General features: G+C 39.2%; 1 protein-coding gene across 2 annotated transcripts; it reads left to right on the top strand.

Moving 5' to 3' along the window:
* Positions 1 to 1,579: 1,579 nt before the first annotated feature.
* On the top strand, positions 1,580 to 20,449 carry LOC149012062 (uncharacterized). Of its 2 annotated transcripts, XR_016173905.1 has the most exons (6): positions 1,580 to 1,789; positions 1,906 to 1,955; positions 2,058 to 2,163; positions 2,263 to 2,321; positions 19,888 to 20,128; positions 20,223 to 20,447. XR_016173905.1 is itself a non-coding variant. In XM_089158096.1 (5 exons), the coding sequence occupies exons 1-5, from the start codon at positions 1,676 to 1,678 to the stop codon at positions 19,937 to 19,939; spliced, it is 381 nt and encodes a 126-aa protein (XP_089014222.1). In that variant the 5' UTR covers positions 1,580 to 1,675; the 3' UTR covers positions 19,940 to 20,449. The 2 variants fall into 2 exon arrangements, 1 of the variants encoding a protein (XP_089014222.1); XM_089158096.1 differs by having other exon boundaries at positions 19,888 to 20,449.
* Positions 20,450 to 21,180: the final 731 nt, after the last annotated feature.

Raw genomic sequence — 21,180 nt, 5'->3', positions numbered from 1 at the left:
TGAAAATCAAGTTTAGATTAATCTAAACATTGCCCATAAGGTTTCCCTTGCATGGGAGGTTACCAAAGGTTTCTAGAAAGATCATACAAGGTCAGGGTTTCAAGAAAATATTCGGCTAGGGTTAAGATCATGATAATGATCATAGATCCTCAAGAATAGAATGAGATCACGAAGGGATGGTTGCAAGGATGCATCATCTTCTTTCTAATCTCAATCAAGAATAAGATTAAAGAAAAGAAATTCGTAATGTCGAAGTGATTACTAACTTTGAATTGGCAGATCAGAGATGAGAAGCTTTAGATCTGCAGAGGAATCGTTTGAATCACCAGAGAGAGTTTCGAAGAGGTCTTCTCATGTTCAAAAATGAGTTAACTTGCCTAACTGAGTTTCTTTTGAAACTCATTCCTTTTTGTATAATGTTTTGTTAGATTATCCTACAGGTACTGACTACTATGAAGGACTGTATGATGAAGCGTACTACATGCAAGGTGTTGGCGACAATCAAGATTACATTGATGATCCCGCAAGTGATCAAGTTGTATACTACGATTAGAGACAACGTGGAATTGGAACATCTATGTTGGACTGACGAAATTCACTATTTTGAAGATGTCATCTACAGGATAGAAAACTCTTAAGTTTAATTTGTCTTGCTTATTTTCTTTTGACTCGGTTGTAATTCTTTTTAGACTTACATACTACGTTCCGCTGTATCTGTGGAGTGAGTTTCCTCCTCTCTCTACTCTATTTTGATATCTTTGGATATCTGGTATCATTTTTCGCACTCTGATTACATTATTTATTCATTTCCTGATTTGGATATTTTGTTTATAATATTGAATATTGATTATTTCCTGTTTATCATTATGTTATTGTCTATGTGGGAGGATGATTTTCTCGATACTTGATCTTTGGGGCTGTGGATTACACACTCGGGTATGCCAGTTAGGGTACTGGCTGGGTGGATGTGACACCCTTCCCTCACACCTCCTTAGTTGTTCTTATGTTAAGACAAATATAAAACATAATGAATATCAAAGAGAATAGAAGCATAAAGAAAGAATGGACACCGAACACTAAGCTTGAAATATTTTTCATCACAAAATCAAATCTATGAAACCCTACACCCTATACGAGGGTAGAAAAACCTAATTAAGTACCTCCTGTATCAAACCGTCTGGACGTCGTCATTGAAAATTTGAAGAGTAACAACTGTCGAAGCTCTCAATCGCTTGCTAAACTCGCTCTAAGTCGAAGGAGAAAGATGAAAAGATTTTGGAAAAGGAAAATTTGACTTTTGAAATATAATTCGTTTGGTTCAAAATTAACCAACTCTACAGTCTGAATTAAATTGCAACCAAGCCAAGTCATTGCCACTTATAGAGTTTTTATTGCACGCAGAAAAACGGGCGATCAAGATTTAAATCAAGCTTCAAAATGAAAATCGGATCGTTCACTGCCTGAAGCAATGCCACGTAGGCATTGTTCCCAAGCAAAATCCCATTGTTTATTATCCATGTAAAAAATATGCAATGTTTATTATAAAATAAAAAAATCACCATCCTTATATTTCGATGCTTTGTCTACTCAAATCAGTGAGTCAGGTAGCGATTGTACACTGTTTGGAAATCACTTTGTCGGAGTTGACAGAGCATAAAAGCGATTAAACATATCCATGGCGGTAGCCCTTCGAGCACATGAGCAATTTTTCATCGCCTTCCTTCTTCTGGGCTTTGTTGTTTCGTCATTTCCATTTGCTGTTCTCGCAAAATCTGGTCGTCCAATCTCGGTAATCTTCTTCTGTTCCAACCTATCTTGCTCCTAATCTCTAGGATTTTGTCTATTTTTCTTCTTCGTTAATTTTCATTTTTCTGTCTCGCCTCCTCCTTGTTCAATGAATTGCAGGATATTGAGGTCAGAGAGAAGAAAAAAACTTGCTACGCAGATATTGAAAGGTGACTTAAGTGAAAATTTGATATTTCTAATTTCTAGACTGGTTTTATTTTGTTCTATTGATGCTCAATGTTGGTTATTATCTTCAAACGGGAAATATAAAGTGGATTGTGGGGGTGGGAGTGCAAGTCATCTATGATAGCGAAAGAGAATTGTGCCAACCGATGTCTCTCTCCTCCTTGTTATGAGCTCGTCTATGAAAGTGATCCGGTGAGGAGATTGCAGAACTCTTTCTTGATTCTAGGTTTCCGGGAAAACTCATCTTCATTGACATGTTTTATTCATCTAATTGTAATTGTACTTTTTCAGCTTGAGGAAGGAGAAAAAGATTTCATAAGGAGCCAAGAGTTTAAGTACTGCATGCACAAGTAAGTGTATTCTTTTTACTGATTTAGTTTATTTTATGTTTTTTTTTTTTTTAATTTCAATCTGCAGTATGACATCCAAATTATGTGACTTAGTGCTGCCATGCTGGAAAATGTGAAAATTAGTGGAAAGAGAGGAAGAGTTGAAAATGTTGGGAAGACTTAACAGAAATAGAGTCTGTTACAATGATGGGGTGGTGGAACTTTGAGACTCATAGATAAAGGGTTTTGACTTTTGAGGATAGATTTTAAAATAATGTGCGATTGGATGAATATTTTGAACAATTGAGCAATTTGGTCTTGATTTCAGTGTTGTATAGAGTGTGAATGTAGCTTTGTTTTCTGAATTAGAATCGTTTGGTTTGTTAACAATGTATTACATGAAGTAGAAGTAGGTTGATCTAGATGTTCTGAAATGGTTTCATTCAATTATTTTGTTAGTGCCCTGATGATAATTCATTCTGGTTAGCTAGTTATGCAACATACTAATGGAATGGCTGAACTGTAGCTTTGACATGTTATTGACTTCTGATAACGAGGTTGAAGCACTAGCGTGTAGACAAATTTAAATTTATGGTGAGCAAGTACTAGTGATTCTGTGTGTATTGTTTCTCTGGTGTTTTTGGTTATATTGTTAGATAGAATTCATCTTCAAGGTTGAAAACTGCAAGAGTTTGCTATGAGATTTCTGCCAAATCTCAAACTTTCTCTTTGTGGCGGGCCATGTTGTCCATATCACATATCAAACTTGATTCACAGGGTGAGTTTCCAATAAGTAATGCATTTATGATGTGCTATGTAGTATGTTCAGCTAGTCAACCTTAATCAGGATCTGGACAGTTATTAATAATTGATACATGGTTGAGCATATGAGTTTAATGTGAAATTCAACTTGAACGTTGACTTTTCTCTGAAAACAATTGAAAGGTGGCCAAACCAAGGTCCTCTAACAATTTTTAACTACTCAGAATTGCCACATTAATTCACATCTGCCATATGCTGATTTATCGGTTTGAAATAAATGAAAGAAAAGCATTAGTTGGTGCACCACTAAATCAGGCTGGCATTTGGCTCAAACATGAGATAATTTTGATTTGCTTCTCTAAATGGGTCATCTAGGAGAACTTTTGCCCTGAACAATGCAGGCCCTAAATGAATGCTCAAGGCCGTATAGGGATTTCATCAACTTGCGAACATGACCAGTAGCAGATGGGAATGATAACCAGGAGGCAAGTCCAACTTGACTTCTTAGGTCCCATTCATGCTTTATTTTTGACCTTCAACTGTTCAAGATTCGACCTGAATTGGCAGCACAAGATAGTTACATTCTCGCTGAATACATTTTTGCTGCAGGTGCATAGGTTTTATGGTAGTTGACTCCTTAGGTTCGGGTGAAGTCCTCTTCAAGTAGATGTTCCTTGTATCTCTTAATGGTGCCATTGGCCCTTTGCTTGGCTGTAAATACCCAATTGCGTCCAACCATCTTTTTTCATTCAGGGTAAGGAGTAAGTTCCTAGGTACCCTTTTTATCTAAGGCTTGCATTTCTTCTATCATGTTAGCCGTTCATAATTCCACTTCGAATCCTTGATGGCTTCCTTCCAAACTTGTGGAAAAGGCATAGGAGACAAAGGAAACAAATGTTACCGAAAAAAAAAAGACAAAGGAAACAAAGACCTGTGATAAGAACTTCGCAAAATATGAAAGAACAATGAACACAATAATGATTTCAACAAGTAAAATGTGCAAGAAATCTAGTTAAAATGGTGCTAGTCACCCCCTTACAGCAACATGCTGCCCTCAGCCAAAAGGCTGCCCAAGACTCTCATAAACAAATGATATCTTCACCTCACGACTCCTCCCTTTTTTCCCCTACAAAAGCAGTTGGTCTGGTAATCCTTTTCTCTCCTCCACGTGTCCTGCTCTCAGGGGCTATCATTACCACCCGCTTTGAAATTTACCTTGTTCTCAAGGTGAGGTAAGATAAGAAGCTTGGTCTTCACATGCTTGCCACACAACCATGCCAATGCAGTGGCCAATCTCATGTGCCTTGAATGATGTATAATAACACTGGTTGTAAAGAAAGACTGTGAGTGCACACCATCAACCATACATGACAATGGCACCTGCACCTTTAACATCACATGTGCGGGCTTGATCACTCGCCCAGCTATAGATGCATAAGAGGCTATTGCTGCTTGATGCTGTATTATAGGGTCCTTTAACTTTCTTCATTAACATCTTGCATCAAACAGTCTGAAGTAGCAGTGCCATTTTCAGATGGATATTCTTCAAACCTCTTTTTCTTAATTTCAACTTTTGAGTCTTCCCCAGAATGTGGCACCCTATTAGCATGTTCATAACTAGTCTCTGCACCATTAAAGCTGTATGACATGCCTCCTTACTGTAAGATCTATAAAGAACTTCAGGGCAACTTAGTATGCACTTCCTACAATATTATTGAGCGTCCCATCTGGTGTGACAGAATCGGATAAGCCAAAGTCTTTAACCTTCAACTATAAGTTTTCATCCGTTGAAGTAAAGAGGAAATTCTCTTGTCTTGGATCTAAATGGACCACACCCTGGAGATGGCAGAATGCATTCATGCAACAACATTCAGTATCTGTACTCTAACAGCCCTTGCATCATCTTCAGAGTACTTCCCACACCTTGAACATGTTCTGGCTAAAAGCTCTCCTCCCTTGCAGGGTTTTGTAGGTATTGAACCCAGTCCCTGTTCGATTAGTGTGACCCAACTTTAGACACAATCCAAGTCGCAGTAGCCATTGTCTTCCCTGGCACCGGCATCTGCATGAAAGTGATGGAGCAGTGCCAGTCGCTGGCTTTATCCGGCAGATTTTCCCCTGCATTCATCACTGCTGCAAGTTGCGTCTCTGTAGTTGTTGAGTTGAAGGCAGAAGGGGGAATAGTGCCTTTCTGGATATGCCCCTGCTCATACTGTTCTACAGATGGACTGCATGCTTTTTGCGCTGGCTGCGTGTTTCCTAGCCCACCTGATGGGCTGGGCCTGAAACTGTCGCCCTTAACAGGCCCTAAACTTGATTCTCCTTCGGCCCATATTCCAAGTAATTGGGCTGTTGGGCAATCGGATTAATGGGGGCTTCTTAAGGCCTAGTTTTGTCAATCAACTCCCTGGGCCAGCTGCACTGTTCGGTCTAAACTCCCTGGGTGTAAATGACAAAATGTTGCTTGTATCTCTGCATTGTTCACCCTGGATTATTCTTGTCTCTTCATTGCGACAAAAACCCTAAAAGTCTCTGCAACTTTTGACTCTGTTAAACTAACTTTTCAAGGGATGTTGACAATCGAGGATGAGTGAGACGAATGTGGAACTGTCTCTGTAACCCTCACATTGCAAAAAGGCTTCTCCACTCTTGGTGTTGTAATAGACCACAACTTCCCTCCATTGCCACCACCCTCACCCAAGGAGGTTTTGCCAAAGACCGCGTCACCCAGTTGATCTCTCTGATCTGACGTTGCTTCTCCAACTCTCTATTCCATCGACCTTATCTTCTTCTTCTCTATCAGGCTTTGCCTTGTTCTCCTTTCCAAGGATTTCATCTTTAGGCCCTTCGTTGACCTTCCTTAAGATCCTACTCTCCTCTAGATATGCCAGACCATATAAAGAATCTGGAGCAATGGTGATCATACGAAGTGCAGCAATAGCAGACTCAACTTTGCTACTAAACTCCTTCCTATTCCTGTCTACTGTATCCTGTCTCATCTCAACTTCTCTATCGTTATATGTGGAAGTGTGGAACCCTCGCATATGGCCTGATGGTGCACCCCACATCCCACCTACATGATCTTAGTAGATTGAGAACTGATTTTGATCGGCTCCATGTAAACCTTGAACATCCTTTCCAAATCCTCCACTTTCTTTTCCATTCTGGTACTTACCTATTACCTTTGGATTGTATCTGCTATGATATCAATTTGGGAACCTCCTAACAAATGAGCAAAATATGAAACAACAATGAAACGGTAACGATGACAGCAAGTAATAACCAAGAAACTTGGTTCCAGTGGTGCCAGCCACCCCCTCAGCCAAAGGCTGCCCAAGACTCCCATAGAACAACTCATACCTTCACCTCACTCACAACTGCCCCTCAGCCAAAGGCTGCCCAAGACTCCCATAGAACAACTCATACCTTCACCTCACTCACAACTGCCCCTTTTTATCCCCTACAAAAGCAGTTGGTTATGGTAAGCTCCTTCTCTTTCCTCCATGTTTCCTGCTCCCAAGAGGCCTATCGGCCCGATAGGAGGGTGATGAGACTCATAGAGACAAAGTGATCAATGGATGCTGATGACTAGATTGCATTTAGACAAATGTTAATAGAAGATTTTCTGGGGGCCTAAGACCAGATTGCGTTGAGGCTTCATAAGAAATTCCAATTCTGTGTATCATCAAGGGATTTAGGAGTTGTTGTTTTGTTTCTATTATTAGTTTAGTTGGCTAACAAGCTAGTTAGTTATTAATTTACTTTCTTTTATGGTTCTGTCATCTTTGTTTATTATAGCAAAGCCAGTAATTGTCCTTGTAATTGTTGTCTAATAAAAACAGAATTGGAGTTACTTAGACAGAAGTAGATCATGCAAGAACATTCTACAAGCTTCAAGTCAATATTGTGTAACTGTTCTTTCATTTTGGTAGCTTAGTCCATGTATTGTGACAGACCCAATGGCCCTTCCCAACAATTTTATGATGAATGAAAACTTTGCTTTATGCAATTGTATATCCTCGTGAGAGGATTAGAGGCTGAGAGAGCCAACCCGTGTCCCCTATCTATCTCTTCTGTCATCATCTTCACCCTCCATGCAATGTCTGCTGCTGCTACTATGAGACTGCAGTAATTCTCTTATTTCTTTCTTTAATTTACATAGCGTGCTAATGTGATCTGCTACAATTTCTGTGATCGATCATCCCCCATGCAATGTCTGCTGCTGCTGCTTCTACTATGAGAGTGCAATTATCCTATTAGTTCTTTCTTTAATTGTCATAGTGTGCTAATGTGATCTGCTAGAACTTCTGTAATTGAAGAATAATTCTACTTCCTGAACAGACTGGTCAGATCTCCTATTGTTCCTGGTATTTATTATCTCTTTTTAGCATCAGTTCTGGCCTGTCATCAATCCTGCTCGTAAAGTGGTTACTTATGTAATCTACTTCAATGTTATATATTCTTGTTTGGTGTGCCTTTCTCTCAGGTATGTTGTAGAGCAAACATTCTTCTTGATTAATCAAAATGCATCTGAGTCTTCACTGCAATTGCTTTGTAGTTACTTAAGTAGAAACAAAACAATTGAAGTGCTATTCAGAATAGAGACTTGATGATGCGTATGGGATAGCACATGGGGTAACTCAGGGTCCCAGACTCGGAATGGGATGAAATTCTTCATGTTGATCCGAAACAAGCTTGTGAAAAGGACTCATTGCTTTGGGTGATGGACGTCATTTTTTTCACGTTTTGGGATTGTTTTGGGCATTTTACTGTTTTCAGTGGCATTTTCATGATTGTGTTTTTTGTTTTAGGGTTTATTGGCACTATAAAATTATGTTTTGTGCGTCTTTTTGAAGAGCTGAATATTGTTGTTTTTTGAAGAACTTTTGAGAGACGGAGTTCTTCATTTTCAATCAATTCTTTTGTTTGGCTTTGATTATTTGTCGTTTTGGCATCATTTTGTTATCAGAGCGCTATGTTGCTTCTACCAATGGTTGAACAGAATCGCGGTGGTCAAGGGCGGGGTGCTCATGGAGGTAGGAGACATGGAGGCATTCCTGCAGTAGACGAACAATCACCTCACAGAGACCTGTGAGACATAGAACTCGAAGAGCAGAGAAGATGGATCCAAGATTTGGAATGACAGTGCAGGCTAGATTGAGGGTCCAATCTCACTTTGAAGAAGGAGAGGAATTGGAGGACGTCGCTGATGAAGAAGAAGAGTGTCAATGCTTTTGCCAATCTGAATTGTGGATAGAATCGGAGAGCATGAAACCCTTTTAGATATCGGAATGAAGATCGAAATTCTTGATTTTGAAGGTAAGGCTCATCCTGATGAGTTCATTGATTGGTTACATACAGGAGGACGAGTTTTTGATATAAAAGAATTGACTGAGGCTCAGAAGGTTAGATTAGTAGCCATTAACTTGAGAAAACATGCTTCCATATGGTGGGAACATGTTAAGAAGCAATGTGCTAGAGAAGGAAAGCCAAAAATAGATGGGATAAGATGAAGAAGTTGCTACAAAAAAATCTTTTACCCACTCGTTATAGACAGGGGACGTTCATTGAGTACCATAATGTTTAGCAGAAAAACTCCACTATTGAGCAGTATACAAATGAGTTTGATCGCTTGTGAATGCAGTGTGATGTGGCAAGGAAGATGAACAGATTATTGATCGATATTTGGCAGAGCTGTGATCTGAAACCTTAGATGTTCAGTTGCAACAGTATTGGACTTATGAGAATGTGTGCAGATTGGCTTTGAAAGTGGAAGGACAATAGTTTTGGGAACAAATTCTAGATTAGATTTCCAAACAAATTAGGAAATTTTGTAGCGAGTTCAACACCATCAATAGTTAAGGGTGCAAATTAGACCTGCAACATCTAAAGAGGGTCAGAGTAGTGGAACTAGTAAGGGAGGAGCTGCAGCTAAGTGATGTTTCAAATGTCAGGGAATTTGGCATTTTGCTATTGATTGACCAAATCGACAGGTTGTGATATTAGTTGATAACCCAAACTTGGATAACACCCCAGTCTTTGATGAATCTGATGGTGAAGAGGAGGGTGATAATCCAGATGAGGAAGAGATTATTTATTGCTAATACTGGTGAGTCCTTAGTTGTTAGAAGAGTTTTAAACACTGTTGTAGCAAATGATGAATTCTGGCTTAGGCATAACATCTTTCATACTAAGTGCACTAGTAAAGGAAAAGTCTACAGTTGATGACTGATAGAGAGAGCTGTGAGAATGTGGTGTCCACTACCATAGTGGAAAATTTGGGATTGACAACAGTGGATCATTCTCAACCATATTAGCTATCATGTCTTAAGAAAGGGAATGAGGTGAAAGTGACAAAAAGATGCCTTGTGCAGTTTTCCATTGGGAAGAAATATGTTGATGAAATATGGTGTGATGTGATCCCCATGGATGCTTGTCAGGTTCTGTTAGGAACGCCGTGGTAGTTTTGATAGAAAGACACAACATGATGGATTCAAGAACACCTACACCTTCAAGAAGGATGGTAAAGCCATTACACTTGGTCCTTCACATTTAAGAAAAGAGGCAAAGAATAGTATGTTGTCCAAGTCAGAGTTCTAGAAGGAGGCAGTTAAAGCACCTGAGATTTTTGCATGTGTTGTGATGGAACAGAATTTTGATAGGCCAAAAATTCCTTTGCAAGTCATGCCTTTGCTTAAGGAATTTGTTGATGTTGTATTGCAGAAGATACCAGCAGGGTTGCCACCTATGCGAGACATTCAACATTGCATTGACTTCATTCTAGGATTTGTTATCCCCAATAAAGCAGCTTACAAAATGAGTCCAAAAGAACATGAGGAGATGCAGAGGTATGTGCAAGAACTATTAGAGAAAGGAGCAGTCCAAGAGAGCATGAGTCCTTGTGCAGTTCTAGCTTTATTGGTACCTAAGAAAGATGGGTTGCGGAAAATGTGCATCGATAGTGTGGCTATCAATAAATCACAACCAAGTATCGATTTCCTATCCCTTGATTTGATGATTTAATTGATCAGTAATATGGAGCAGCTATCTTTTCAAAAATAGACCTGAGAAGGGGTTATCACCAAATTCGGTTGTAACCTGGAGGTGAGTAAAAGACAACATTTAAGACAAGAGATTGTTTATATGAGTGGATGGTTGTGCCTTTTGGATTGTCCAATGCTCCAAGCACTTTTTATAAGACTGATGAATCAGGTTTTTTCGTCCTTTTACAAGTCATTTTGTTGTTGTTTACTTTGATGACATTCTGATTTATAGTGCTTCCATTGAGGAACATTTGCAGTATTTGAAGAGTGTTTGGGACTTTAAGGGAGCAAAAATTATATGCCAATAAAAAAAAGTGTCAATTTTTATCTGATCAAGTGACCTTCTTAGGGTATATTGTGTCAAAAGATGGCATTCGAATGGATCCAAGTAAGATAGAGGCAATTACAAACTGGAAGGTGCCAAGGAATCTTCATGAGATTCATAGCTTTCATGGGCTGGCATAATTTTATCATAGGTTTACTCGCAATTTTAGCACCATCATTACACCTGTTATGGATTGTTTTAAGGGAAGCTGCATTCCATTTGTTGAAGCAGAAAGTGATTGAAGCCCCAGTTTTAGTGCTGCCAGATTTTAATGAAGTTTTTTTAGGTGCATTGTGATGCTTCAGGAATTCGTGTTGGGGGTGTCTTGAGTCCATAGTTGTCACGGCGACGAGGCGATACAAGGCGGTTCAAGCTAGTTGAGGCAATGAGTTGATGAGGCGCCCTCCGAGGCGCTTTTAAGGCCGTTGAGGCGTTTTAAGTGAAATTTTTTGTGTACATCTCATTCACTCTAATCCATTATAAATCTATCATATCTTATATAATAAAAAACTAATATTAGCCTACCTCAAGTCATCCAACATGCTACAAACCACACATAGTAGGTCCTAAATAAAAAGTCGCAGGAAGAAACCAAGAGAAGAAGTCGCTTGTCGCTGGCCACTTCTTGCCGAGTGTCCTCGCGGGAATCGAAGAGAAGAAGAGAGGAAAAGAGAAAGAGATTAGGATTAGAGTGAGAGTGTGAGATTCGAGTCAAGAACTTATTCTCTTTCGATTTTGTTTGTTTTTATTTTGATCACATGTAGCGTCATTATAAATATGCATATAGGTTCAAACAATAAATACTTTACAATCGGAATCTAATAAGTAATTCAATATATGCCTTCAATTTGGCATCTTTCATGTGATTTAAAAAAGAAAAAAAAGTGGACGCCTTAAGGTATAAGGCGTCCGAGGGGCTTGAGGTGACGCCTCATACCCTAAGGCGGTCGCCTTATTGCCTAAAAATAAGGCGATGCCGATTTGAGGCGCTTCGAAGGCACCCGGACGCCGAGGCGACAATTAGGCGACGCCTTGACAACTATGCTTGAGTCAGAGAATCAAACCTGTGGTATTCTTCAGTGAAAAGTTGAATGAAGCCAAAAGAAGATATTCAACTTATGACAAAATTTTATACTATAGTGAGAAGTTTGGAGCATTGGAGGCATTAATTAGTTTCAAAGGAGTTCAATTTATATTTTGATCATGAGGCGTTGAAGTACATTAATGGACAACATAAACTGAATTCTAGACATATGAAATGGGTGGAATTTCTTCAAGTTTTCTCTTTGCCATCAAACATAAAATGTCTTCCACTATGCAGGTGAGAGTTCTAGGATTCGACATTTTTAAAGAGCTAAATGATGATGATCCCAATTTTGGAGACAGTTGCCAGAAGTGTAAAATAGGTCACTTTCAACAATTTCAGATTGTGGAGGGATTTCTTTTCAAGGGTAATAGGTTGTGTATACTTTAGTGCTCTCTAAGGGAGGCCCTCATTATTAAGAGTCATGCAAGAGGTCTGGCTGGGCATTTTGGAGTGGATAAGATTATGGGCTTGTTGTGTAAGCATTTTTATTGGCCTCAGATGAAGTGAGATGTGACTCAACTTGTGGAAAGATGTCGGGTGTGTCATGTGGCAAAAACCAAAAGTATTAATGCTGGTTTATATATGCACCTACCTGTTCCAGTTGCTCCATGGGAGGATATCAGTCTTGATTTTGTCTTGGGTTTACCAAGAACACAGCAGAGTAAAGATTCCATCATGGTGGTTGTAGACAGATTCTCAAAGATGGCACACTTTGTTCCCTATAAGGACACCTTTGATGCTTAGTAGGTGGCTCGTTTGTTTTTGCAGAAAATTGTTAAGTTGCATGGGAGTTCCAAAGTCCATAACTTCATATCGTGATGTCAAGTTGAGTAATTTTTGGCGTACCTTGTGGAGACAGTTGGGAACCAAGCTACAGTTCAGCTCCTCTCACCATCCTCAAACAGATGGGCAGACAGAAGATGTCAATTGGAGCCTTGGGAAAGTTGTTGCGCAGTTTGATTGGAGATAGTCCGCGACAATGGGACTTGGTGATACCTCAAGCAGGTCATAAAATTGCACTACGGGCAAGAGTCCCTTTGAGATAGTCTATGGGCGTAATTTGATTGCTCCTTTAGACCTCACACCATTGCCAGCTCACAAGCAATAAAGTTCAGATCTAGAATGGCAAGCTAAGCAGATCAAAGAATTGCATTCACAATTTTTTTGGTCGTATCAATAAATGGAATATTAAATACAAACAACAAGGGGATAAACGCAGGAAAAGGGTTGTCTTCAAAGATGGTGATTTACTATGGATTCATCTTCGACGAGAGCGTTCCCAGCTTGTAGGTTTGACAAACTACACCCTCGGGCTGATGGGCCATTCAAAGTTTTTGGGCCCATAAATGATAATGCTTACAAGAATGAACTGCCTGGTGAGTACAATGTTTTTGGCACTTTTAATGTAGTAGATCTGTCTCCTTATCATTCAAAAGAATCAACACCTGAAGTGATTGATACGAGTGAGGATGAAGCATATTGGAGGATGAATCTTTTCCTAGTAGGGGAGAATGATGCATATTGGGTGGCACATAGGGTAACCTAGGGTCTTGGACTCGGAATGGGATGAAATTCGTTATGTTGATTCGAAACAAGCTTGTGAGAAGGACTCACTGCTTTGCGGTGATGGGTGTCGTTTTTCGCGTTTCGGGATCGTTTTGGGCATTTTACTGTTTTCAGTGGCATTTTCATAATATTGCGTTTTTCTCGTTTTAGGGTTTCTTGGCTGATTGGCTTTATAAAATCATGTTTTGTGCATCTTTTTGAAAAGTTGAATATTGTTGTTTTTTGAAGAAACTTTTGAGAGAGAGCTCTCCATTTTCAATCAATTCTTCTGTTGAGCCTTGATTCTTTGTTGTTTCGGCATCACTTGACTTGTATTGCTGATTACTATTTATGACTCAAAATTTGAACAAACTTAAACAATACATAAACTTAGAATAAAGGTGATAAATGCTGTTGTGTTAGAATTGACTACATCTAGACGCTGTTACGTGTTAATAGTAATCAATAAATTTATGTGATATTTATTCTTTTGACTCTGATAGGTTAGGAAGTATTGAGGATTTCCCTATTACGTACTCCCCTAGGTTAGGTAATGGGGGCCCCACTTGGGCATTGTAAATTGGGTTTGTAACAGATTATGGTTTGAATACTGATATTCATTCATCAAGAGACCAACATCATTACATGACTGCAGTAACGTACAATTACTCCCAAGTAAACTCCCCAGTCCACTCACCCGAGAGTCTTCCCATCCCCGCTAGCAAGCATGCCTAGCCACTACTCAATTAATTTCTCCTTTCTCTTTACTGGCTCTCCCCTGAAATGACCCGACAAAACCCCTGACAAACTAACAAACCCCCCTTTCCATGTAGGACAGCCTGGGAGTGGTTGCTCCCAAATGGGGTTCTGCCAACTGTCCCTGTGGCTGATCCTGTCCCCCACATGTTTGGATGGGTTTGATCCCCTAGCACTTTCCCTACCCCTATTAGAGTCTTATCAACCTCAAACAAAAGTTTGAAGTTCTTAATAATGTACAACTGAGTCATCTCTATTTCTCTTAGCAACTTAAGTCAGTTTTGATTTCCATTACTTAAGAAAGGAGTTTCTTTGGAGTTATCAATGATATGATGATGAGGGATATATATTAGTAAATAAAGTTTTCTTTTGAGTTATCAGTTTCGGCTAAGGCAGAGTTCTTTACACATGAGTAGATGTTTATAACTGACCTGTACATAGGCTGAGGCCTAGAATGGTGATGCTTTTTCTAATGCAGTGTCAATTGCAAGTGGGTTTACTGGCCTTAACCATTGGATTTTTCTGGCAAATTTGGGTTCAGCCATTTTCCTTTTGTGGTCACTTTGGGGTAACCTTTGAGTTTATCTGAAAGGTTAGGTGGATGCCTCTTAATTCCTTTTCAAGGTAATTAAATTGACACAACACTGAACCCAGCAATCCCAAGTATGTTGTTCAACATCAACAACAATCCTTTCCCAACTAAATGGGTTGGCTACATGGATTCTTGCCTTCCAATCAGCTATGTTTAAGGCCATGCTAGATATAAGACCTAAGCTTTGCATATCCTTTTTCACAACTTCTCTTAAGGTAATCTTAGGTCTGCCCCTAGCTCTTTTAATTCCTTCAATCTGGATTGAAGCACTTCTCCATAAAGAGGCATTTACAGGTCTCTTTTGAACGTGACTGTGCCACCTTAAATGACTTTCTTGAACCCAAGTGTGTTGTTTAAACTCAAGCAGAAAACCAAAATAGAAGCAAATCAGAATTTGAATGTGATGCCAAAAATAGAAGGTAACAAATACTATGTTATTCTGACAGCATCGGTGTCAAACCTGAATTGATTGAAGCAGGGATTGAGTCAGTATTGTGCTCCAAAGCTTAGCCAATTCTGATGGAATAACTGAGCTATGAAGGGAATCCCAAAATAAAACATTCAGTGAAAACTTGCAACCAGTTGAATCTGAGGCTAAAATCAGAGATCAGATGGAGCTTTTGCTGATCTGAATCAGTCCTCAGAATCTCTTTTGGATTAGAGTTCAGGTTGGAGAGAAATCGAAGAACAAAGTTGCAGGAGAAAGCCAAGGCTGGAGCAAATATGCAGGATTTAGAATGTCTCTTTTTGATTTGTTACAGAAGAAACAGTCTTCGGCTTAATTGGTGGCTCTGTTCTGAGCTCCAAGAGAGTTGCAGCAGCAGCTTGTGGCAGTCATGGCAGCAGTAATAAAATTGGAAACTAATTAGGTTAAGGGAAGCAAAAGAGAAGATAGAAGAAGAAAGTGGGGTAGGGGATGGGGGGTCACCTCTGGCTGGATCTTCCAACCGTAGCTATCTCAGCTGTTGATGACAGATTACGTTATAAGCAGTGGCCTGCATATTTGATTTCTCCAAAATATGTTTCTATTTCAATGAAAGGACCCACTTGTAGCTCTAACAAAGCTTTGAAAAAAGATAGGAACTTACAAAACTTAATGTAGGAATTACTATCTTAGTAGCCAGTAACCATAGAATCAATCCTATTAAGTAAAAGCTACTGGGCTTATGGTTCAGCCACATACAAGTATAACTAAAATAAAAACTAAACTAAGCTTCTATCTCCTATGAACAAAGCCACCATGTAATTTGATCTTGGCCAAACAAATATTTTAAGAATATTCCCATATAAGTCAAATATGGAGTGGTGACAGTGTTCATGTTAAGGGTAACTTGAACAGTGTTTTCGCCTATTTTTCTTCGTGCTTTGTCCCACATCACTTAGACAATGGAAATCTCAAGCTTTTAAATTACAAAAACTTTTCCCCCAGGCTGGTTCTTTGGGGTACTCATTGGCATGTAAATGGGCAAGACATTGATGGGTGGCATTATGGTTTGAGTATCTTCACAGTTGCAATTGAAGAACCTTCATATTGGTCTAGCAGTTAAAGATCTATAATCTGAGTACTTCTATTGGCTGCTCTGGTGGGAGCTCCTGTTCACAGCAGGGTGTCTCAACTATCCTCCTCTACCTTCTCTAAAATTTCAATTATTTTTGAAGAATGTGGTCTGAAGTAATGAACTTCGTTTATTCTTAATAACATCAAAGTGATGATTTAATGTAGAAAATGAACTAACTTTGATGATTTAATGTAGAAAATGAACTAAGTATCCAAGTGCCCAAACTAGCCTTGAGTTGTAGAATATTACTATTTCTTTCTTGACCAATATGACCAAGTTGCCCCTGTCTTCCCTACTTCCTCCTAATTTCTGAATCTGAACCTAAAGCCATGACCACTTACCTAAACCTTTCACCAATACAGCTTGCAAACCCCAACCCAGCTGATATTACCCCGACAAATATTACCAGAGAATTGGTGATTTGAGTTAATACGCCAAAACCAATACTGAGTAGCAGTTCATATTCACCCCTTCCATGTACAAGTTCCGGCTGCTCTTGAGGGATCTGTCTCAGTTTTGAGAGAAATACAGCTGAAGAGTGAAGAAACTGACTGATGAAGGGTTTCCCAAGTTCAATTTCTTAGTTCTCAACAGCAATTACCATTATGTTTCTTTTCATTGGGATTCAACTAGGATAAAAATACACTGAGAATCAAACATCAATAGGTTCCCTTGCTCGGTCGACTATTCTAATATTAAATTGGAAACGGGAGGGAAGGGTTAATAGATGACGGAAGGACAACGTCTGATTACCTGTTGCTAATTACTATCAAGTTCTCATGAAATGACGTAAGTAGAAATGTAGAATGAATATCAGGTGGGGCATTATCATGTAAAGAAAAAATTGTGGCGAATGGACGATTCTTGATGCCTGACTTGTTTGTGCAGAGACAGATGAACGTCTTCTGGACATGGGTTTAGTTGTGCCATTAGCAAATCCAAGCGGAGGAGTTAACAGATATAAATCCAATCCAGTGCTTTCATGCACAAGTACTGATTTCTAACAATTTGTATGATTTTGTTGATTAACAGGGTTTCCCTCTATTTACCCATATTCCTCTTATTATATGTTTTTAATAGATGCAGAAGGTCAAGAGATTGAGAAAGTTGGAGAAGTTGATTTTTTAAATTATGTAGCATGTTGATTTGTTGCTGATTCTGTCATGGTCCAGTTGTCTGAGTCAACTAACCCAATGTTTGGTAGCTAAGGTTACAACTTATCAAGAGGTCTAGGCTATCATTCAAATCCAGTAACTTTCATTGCCATTTTAAGTTACCAGTTACCACCTAGGAATGAGTTGGTATCAGGGTGTGGTGTTGCCTAGGTGCAGGGGAGTGCTAGACAAGATTTTAGGGCAAGATGAGCTGCATGGTTAATGGAAGGTTTTGTGTGGCTAGTAATACAATTAGGGACGGTTTGAGCAGAGAAGTGAACATAGATAAGACTGCTTACTGGGGCGGGGGTTAGCTGGGTCACTGGGGTCAGAGGATACTTCTTTTCTTTGGAAACTGAAGATGGGCGAAAAAGTTATGTCTTCACCCATCTCCTAAAACCATATGGGGTGCTATGTTTAGTCATTTTAATGTAAAGGTAATTTTGTAATTTATCGTCTTGGTAATTAGACTGAAGGGTGTAATGGACCTTTTACATTAATACCTAAAAGACATTTAACACTGTTAAACACGAGTAATACTAATTTTAAAAAGTGCAGAGTTTGATCGGTAATTTTGCTATAGTCCAAGGGGGCAACAAATTTACCCTTCATAAGATGCTACAGGAGTAGAAGTAAATAGTGAAGGAAGAACAAATAAGTTAATGTTTAGGGTTGTGTCTGTTAGCTTGGGTCAACTACTTCTGAATGAAGGTAGCAAAACGTCCAGAAGAATTAGTTTGATGGTTAAGCTCTTTGGGCAATCTCCTAATCTCTGCTTATACTAGGTAGTGTAGACTGCAGTTAGTGGAAGTTGGATGCTTTTTCTTATGGTATTCTTTTTTTTGTCAAATCTCTCAATGTGACCTCCATGACTTTAAGCACTTCCATGTTTTCACTCAAAATTTTCTTTGAAATGTTAGGTAATATGAAGAGCCTCATTAATATTAGATCTCGGGAACCAACAAACAATTTAGTTTGTTTTAGAGAAAACTCTGGTTTCAGATAATTGGTGGTTGAACTGTATGGTCATAGAGTTAGATCTATTTCAATTGTAAGTCATAACTACCATAGGTTACATCGCCTATGTTGGTGACTGCTGTCATTGCATTCCTCTGTTTGTTGGGGGTGTTATATGGAAAACTAGCGTACCTTAATTGAGATAAGTCTGGAATGAAGGGCCTATGACTTTTAGCCTTCTGGCAGCTCCCGAAAAAGTCTGTTTTATTAGGATGGATATATTTTATCCCTTCAAATGTTCTCTTCTCCCCCCCCCCCCTTTCCTTCTTTCTGAAGGCAAAACAGTGGTGCTTGTTTGCTCTGTGGTTGCTGTTAGCGGATTTTGTTTTGGGGTGGGGGGTGGGTGGGGGGGGGGGGGGGGGGGAGTGGATTTCAAGTGAATCTCTGCATCATAATAGGTACCCATGGTCTATTCGCTTCTTTATACTATGATGGATAAGGGGAGGGAAGCTGTGAATGAGGAGGCTTGAATCCAAGGCCACCTGGTATTAATGGGATTTTTATTTGCAGCAGCCACTGCTGGCTGCTGCCAACGGTCATGATCCAGCCACATATTCAAATTAAGATCGAATGGTTAAGAATCACATAGTGGGATTTATTTGTAAATATTATTTTTATTTTTATATTTTAAGGATTTGAAGTTTGTTAATTTACAAAACCATACCCATCCTTTGCTCGACTTCAAATTCTAAATCGCCTAATTTCCCAAACCCCAAGTGGTCCTCTGCTCCACCTCTACCTTCCCTTAATCGTCCGGCCATCATCATTGTTCCTCCGCCACCGCCACAGCCACCCATATTGCAAGGGAAAATATATTGTCAAGCCTTGGGAGATCAAATAGAAGAAGGTAGAGTGGGTCGCTTGATGAAACTATTGATTCCACTTTGGAGCAGGAGCAAACCGTGTTTTTGCCTCTGAATGTTACCTGTGTTGCTCTATAGAAGTACTGGTTCTCGTATCACAGATCTTGAGATGCGTTGGTATAAAATTTCAGCTGTTCTCTTCCAGTTCCTCATTTACAGAAATTAAAACAAAAAAAAGAAAGCAGGCTTTCTTCCCCCTTATTTCGGATGAAAATTGTCGGTTATGAGGACAATAGAGCCAGAAAACAAGAAGGGTAGATGAAGATGGCTTTAGATTTATTTGGCTTTCAATGCTTTGTCTTCGTTTCTAGAACATCATTGGTTCTATGGGGTCCCCATAGAATATTAGTGGTCCTATACCCTCTGTAATTCAAATTTTGGGTGGTTACAACTGTGCTACCCCAGTTTCTCTTCTTCTTTTTTAAGACAATTTATGTTCTGTTCCCAGCGATTTGACTGAAATCTCACTGCTTCAATTCCTTATTGTTTGTTTTTTCGAATCTTCACACGTTATGATCTTTGGGTCTCTCCAACATCCCGTTGGAGGTAGTGGTGGTGGAACAACGATGGCCGGAGGATTAGGAGGAAGTGGAGGTGGAGCGGAGGAGCACAGGGTTTGGGAAATGGAACGATTTAGGATTTGAAGTCTAGGGGTATGATTTTGTAAATTTGTAAATTTTAAATACTTAAAATGTAAAAATGAAAATAGTAATGTGATTCTTGACCGTTAGATATTATTTTGATTACATGGCGTAATCACGACCGGCGGCAATAAAAATCCGTATTAATGGTCCTTTTAGCACTGCAGGCTATGGAGTGCCCGTGTTCACTTAAATATATGTTTCTGATCCAGTATCTTTTGTTTCTGTTTTCTTTCCTTCCAGGTTATCAATGGGAGAGAGCTTAGAGGGTATTAAAGGGGCATTTGATTATTAGAAAAATGAAGAAATCCAAAGGCTGAATTTCAAAACTTTTTCCACTCTTAACGAGCTCTGCCTTGTATATTGATGTGTGGTAATGTGAAGAAATGTATTACTGTTTCAGCATTCTTGCCACTGTCTATGGGGTATCCTGAACATACCTCGCCCCCCTTTTTTTGCGTCTCTGTTTGTGTGCTAGCAAAAGGTTTGTTATGCAAAAGGTTTGTATAGGTCTTATGACCTTAACTCTTTCATTTAATATAATCGTAATTTTCTTGTTTTGGCCAAAAAAAAAAAAGGTTTGTTATGCAAAACTAGTGTGGCAAACCAAACCATTATAATTGGCATGGGTCATTTGTATACCCTCCCGTTATGTAATCAAGATCTTAGGTGGTACAGTCCTTGCAATCAGGCGTGAGATTCCTGCATAATGGGCCAGGAACTGGGCACCTTTTTTCCCTTTTTGTATGCATAAGATTTTATAAAATTAACCTCGAGGGCTGGCTCAGTTGGCAAAAGATCAACGTTTCCACATAAGAAGTCATAGTTTGAATCTCCTAGAGACTAGGGCGAAAACTCGCCTATATTAATTTTATGAAACTCTCTTGAGAATGTAGTTGCGGTTAAGCTGGCCCGGATGAACTTTAGATTAAAATTTTTTTTTTCAAAGAATTAAATACAAAGGAACAAAGTTGACAAGCATCGAAATGCATCTGGGACAGACTGTCCCAAAGAGGGGCTTAAATCCCGAAATACAACAAACAAAATTCGTAGGACTTGTATCGGCTCAAGTTTTGACAAAATGTTTGGTCAAGTTCACCCTCGGATTGCTTAATCCAGCGGTCAACCCGACAGTGTTCAAGAAACCCTATAAATATGGTTTCACTTTCCTACTTCACCTGCAAACAGCTATATTGGTTTACTTTCCTACTCCGGCAGTAAGTTATTGGCTTCATTCTCCACGATCATAGTCTCCAGTATCACCACTATCTTCCTTTATCTTTTGACCAAAAGACTACAACTTGATTCTTCTCTGTAGCAACGAACCAAGGAACCAGAATACCGTTGGCTTTGAAAATTCAGCCAAATGTGAAAATGATGTTCAGTCTTCGTAGAAGCAAACCAGTAGGACTAAGACCGTAAGCCAAGAATATCATGACTTGGAGGCTGAATCTTTCCCTTGAGGTTCACGGCAATCAACAAAGAAAAATCATATTCTTCAAATGGAGTATCCTGAGAAGATTCAGCCAGTTCTAT

This window comes from Hakea prostrata, chromosome 6 (genome assembly GCF_041222555.1).
Source record: "Hakea prostrata isolate BN-2017 chromosome 6, UWA_Hpros_2, whole genome shotgun sequence".
Lineage (NCBI taxonomy): Eukaryota > Viridiplantae > Streptophyta > Magnoliopsida > Proteales > Proteaceae > Hakea > Hakea prostrata.
Note: the sequence above shows the minus strand (reverse complement) of the source record. Positions and strands in the feature narration are given on the sequence as shown.

Bases quoted from the DNA above. Each gene is read 5' to 3' on its own strand.
- LOC149012062 (XM_089158096.1), top strand. From the start codon at position 1,676: ATGGCGGTAGCCCTTCGAGCACATGAGCAATTTTTCATCGCCTTCCTT. The intron at 1,790-1,905 runs GTAATCTTCTTC...AATGAATTGCAG, and splicing joins AATCTGGTCGTCCAATCTCG to GATATTGAGGTCAGAGAGAA. The intron at 1,956-2,057 runs GTGACTTAAGTG...GGAAATATAAAG, and splicing joins TGCTACGCAGATATTGAAAG to TGGATTGTGGGGGTGGGAGT.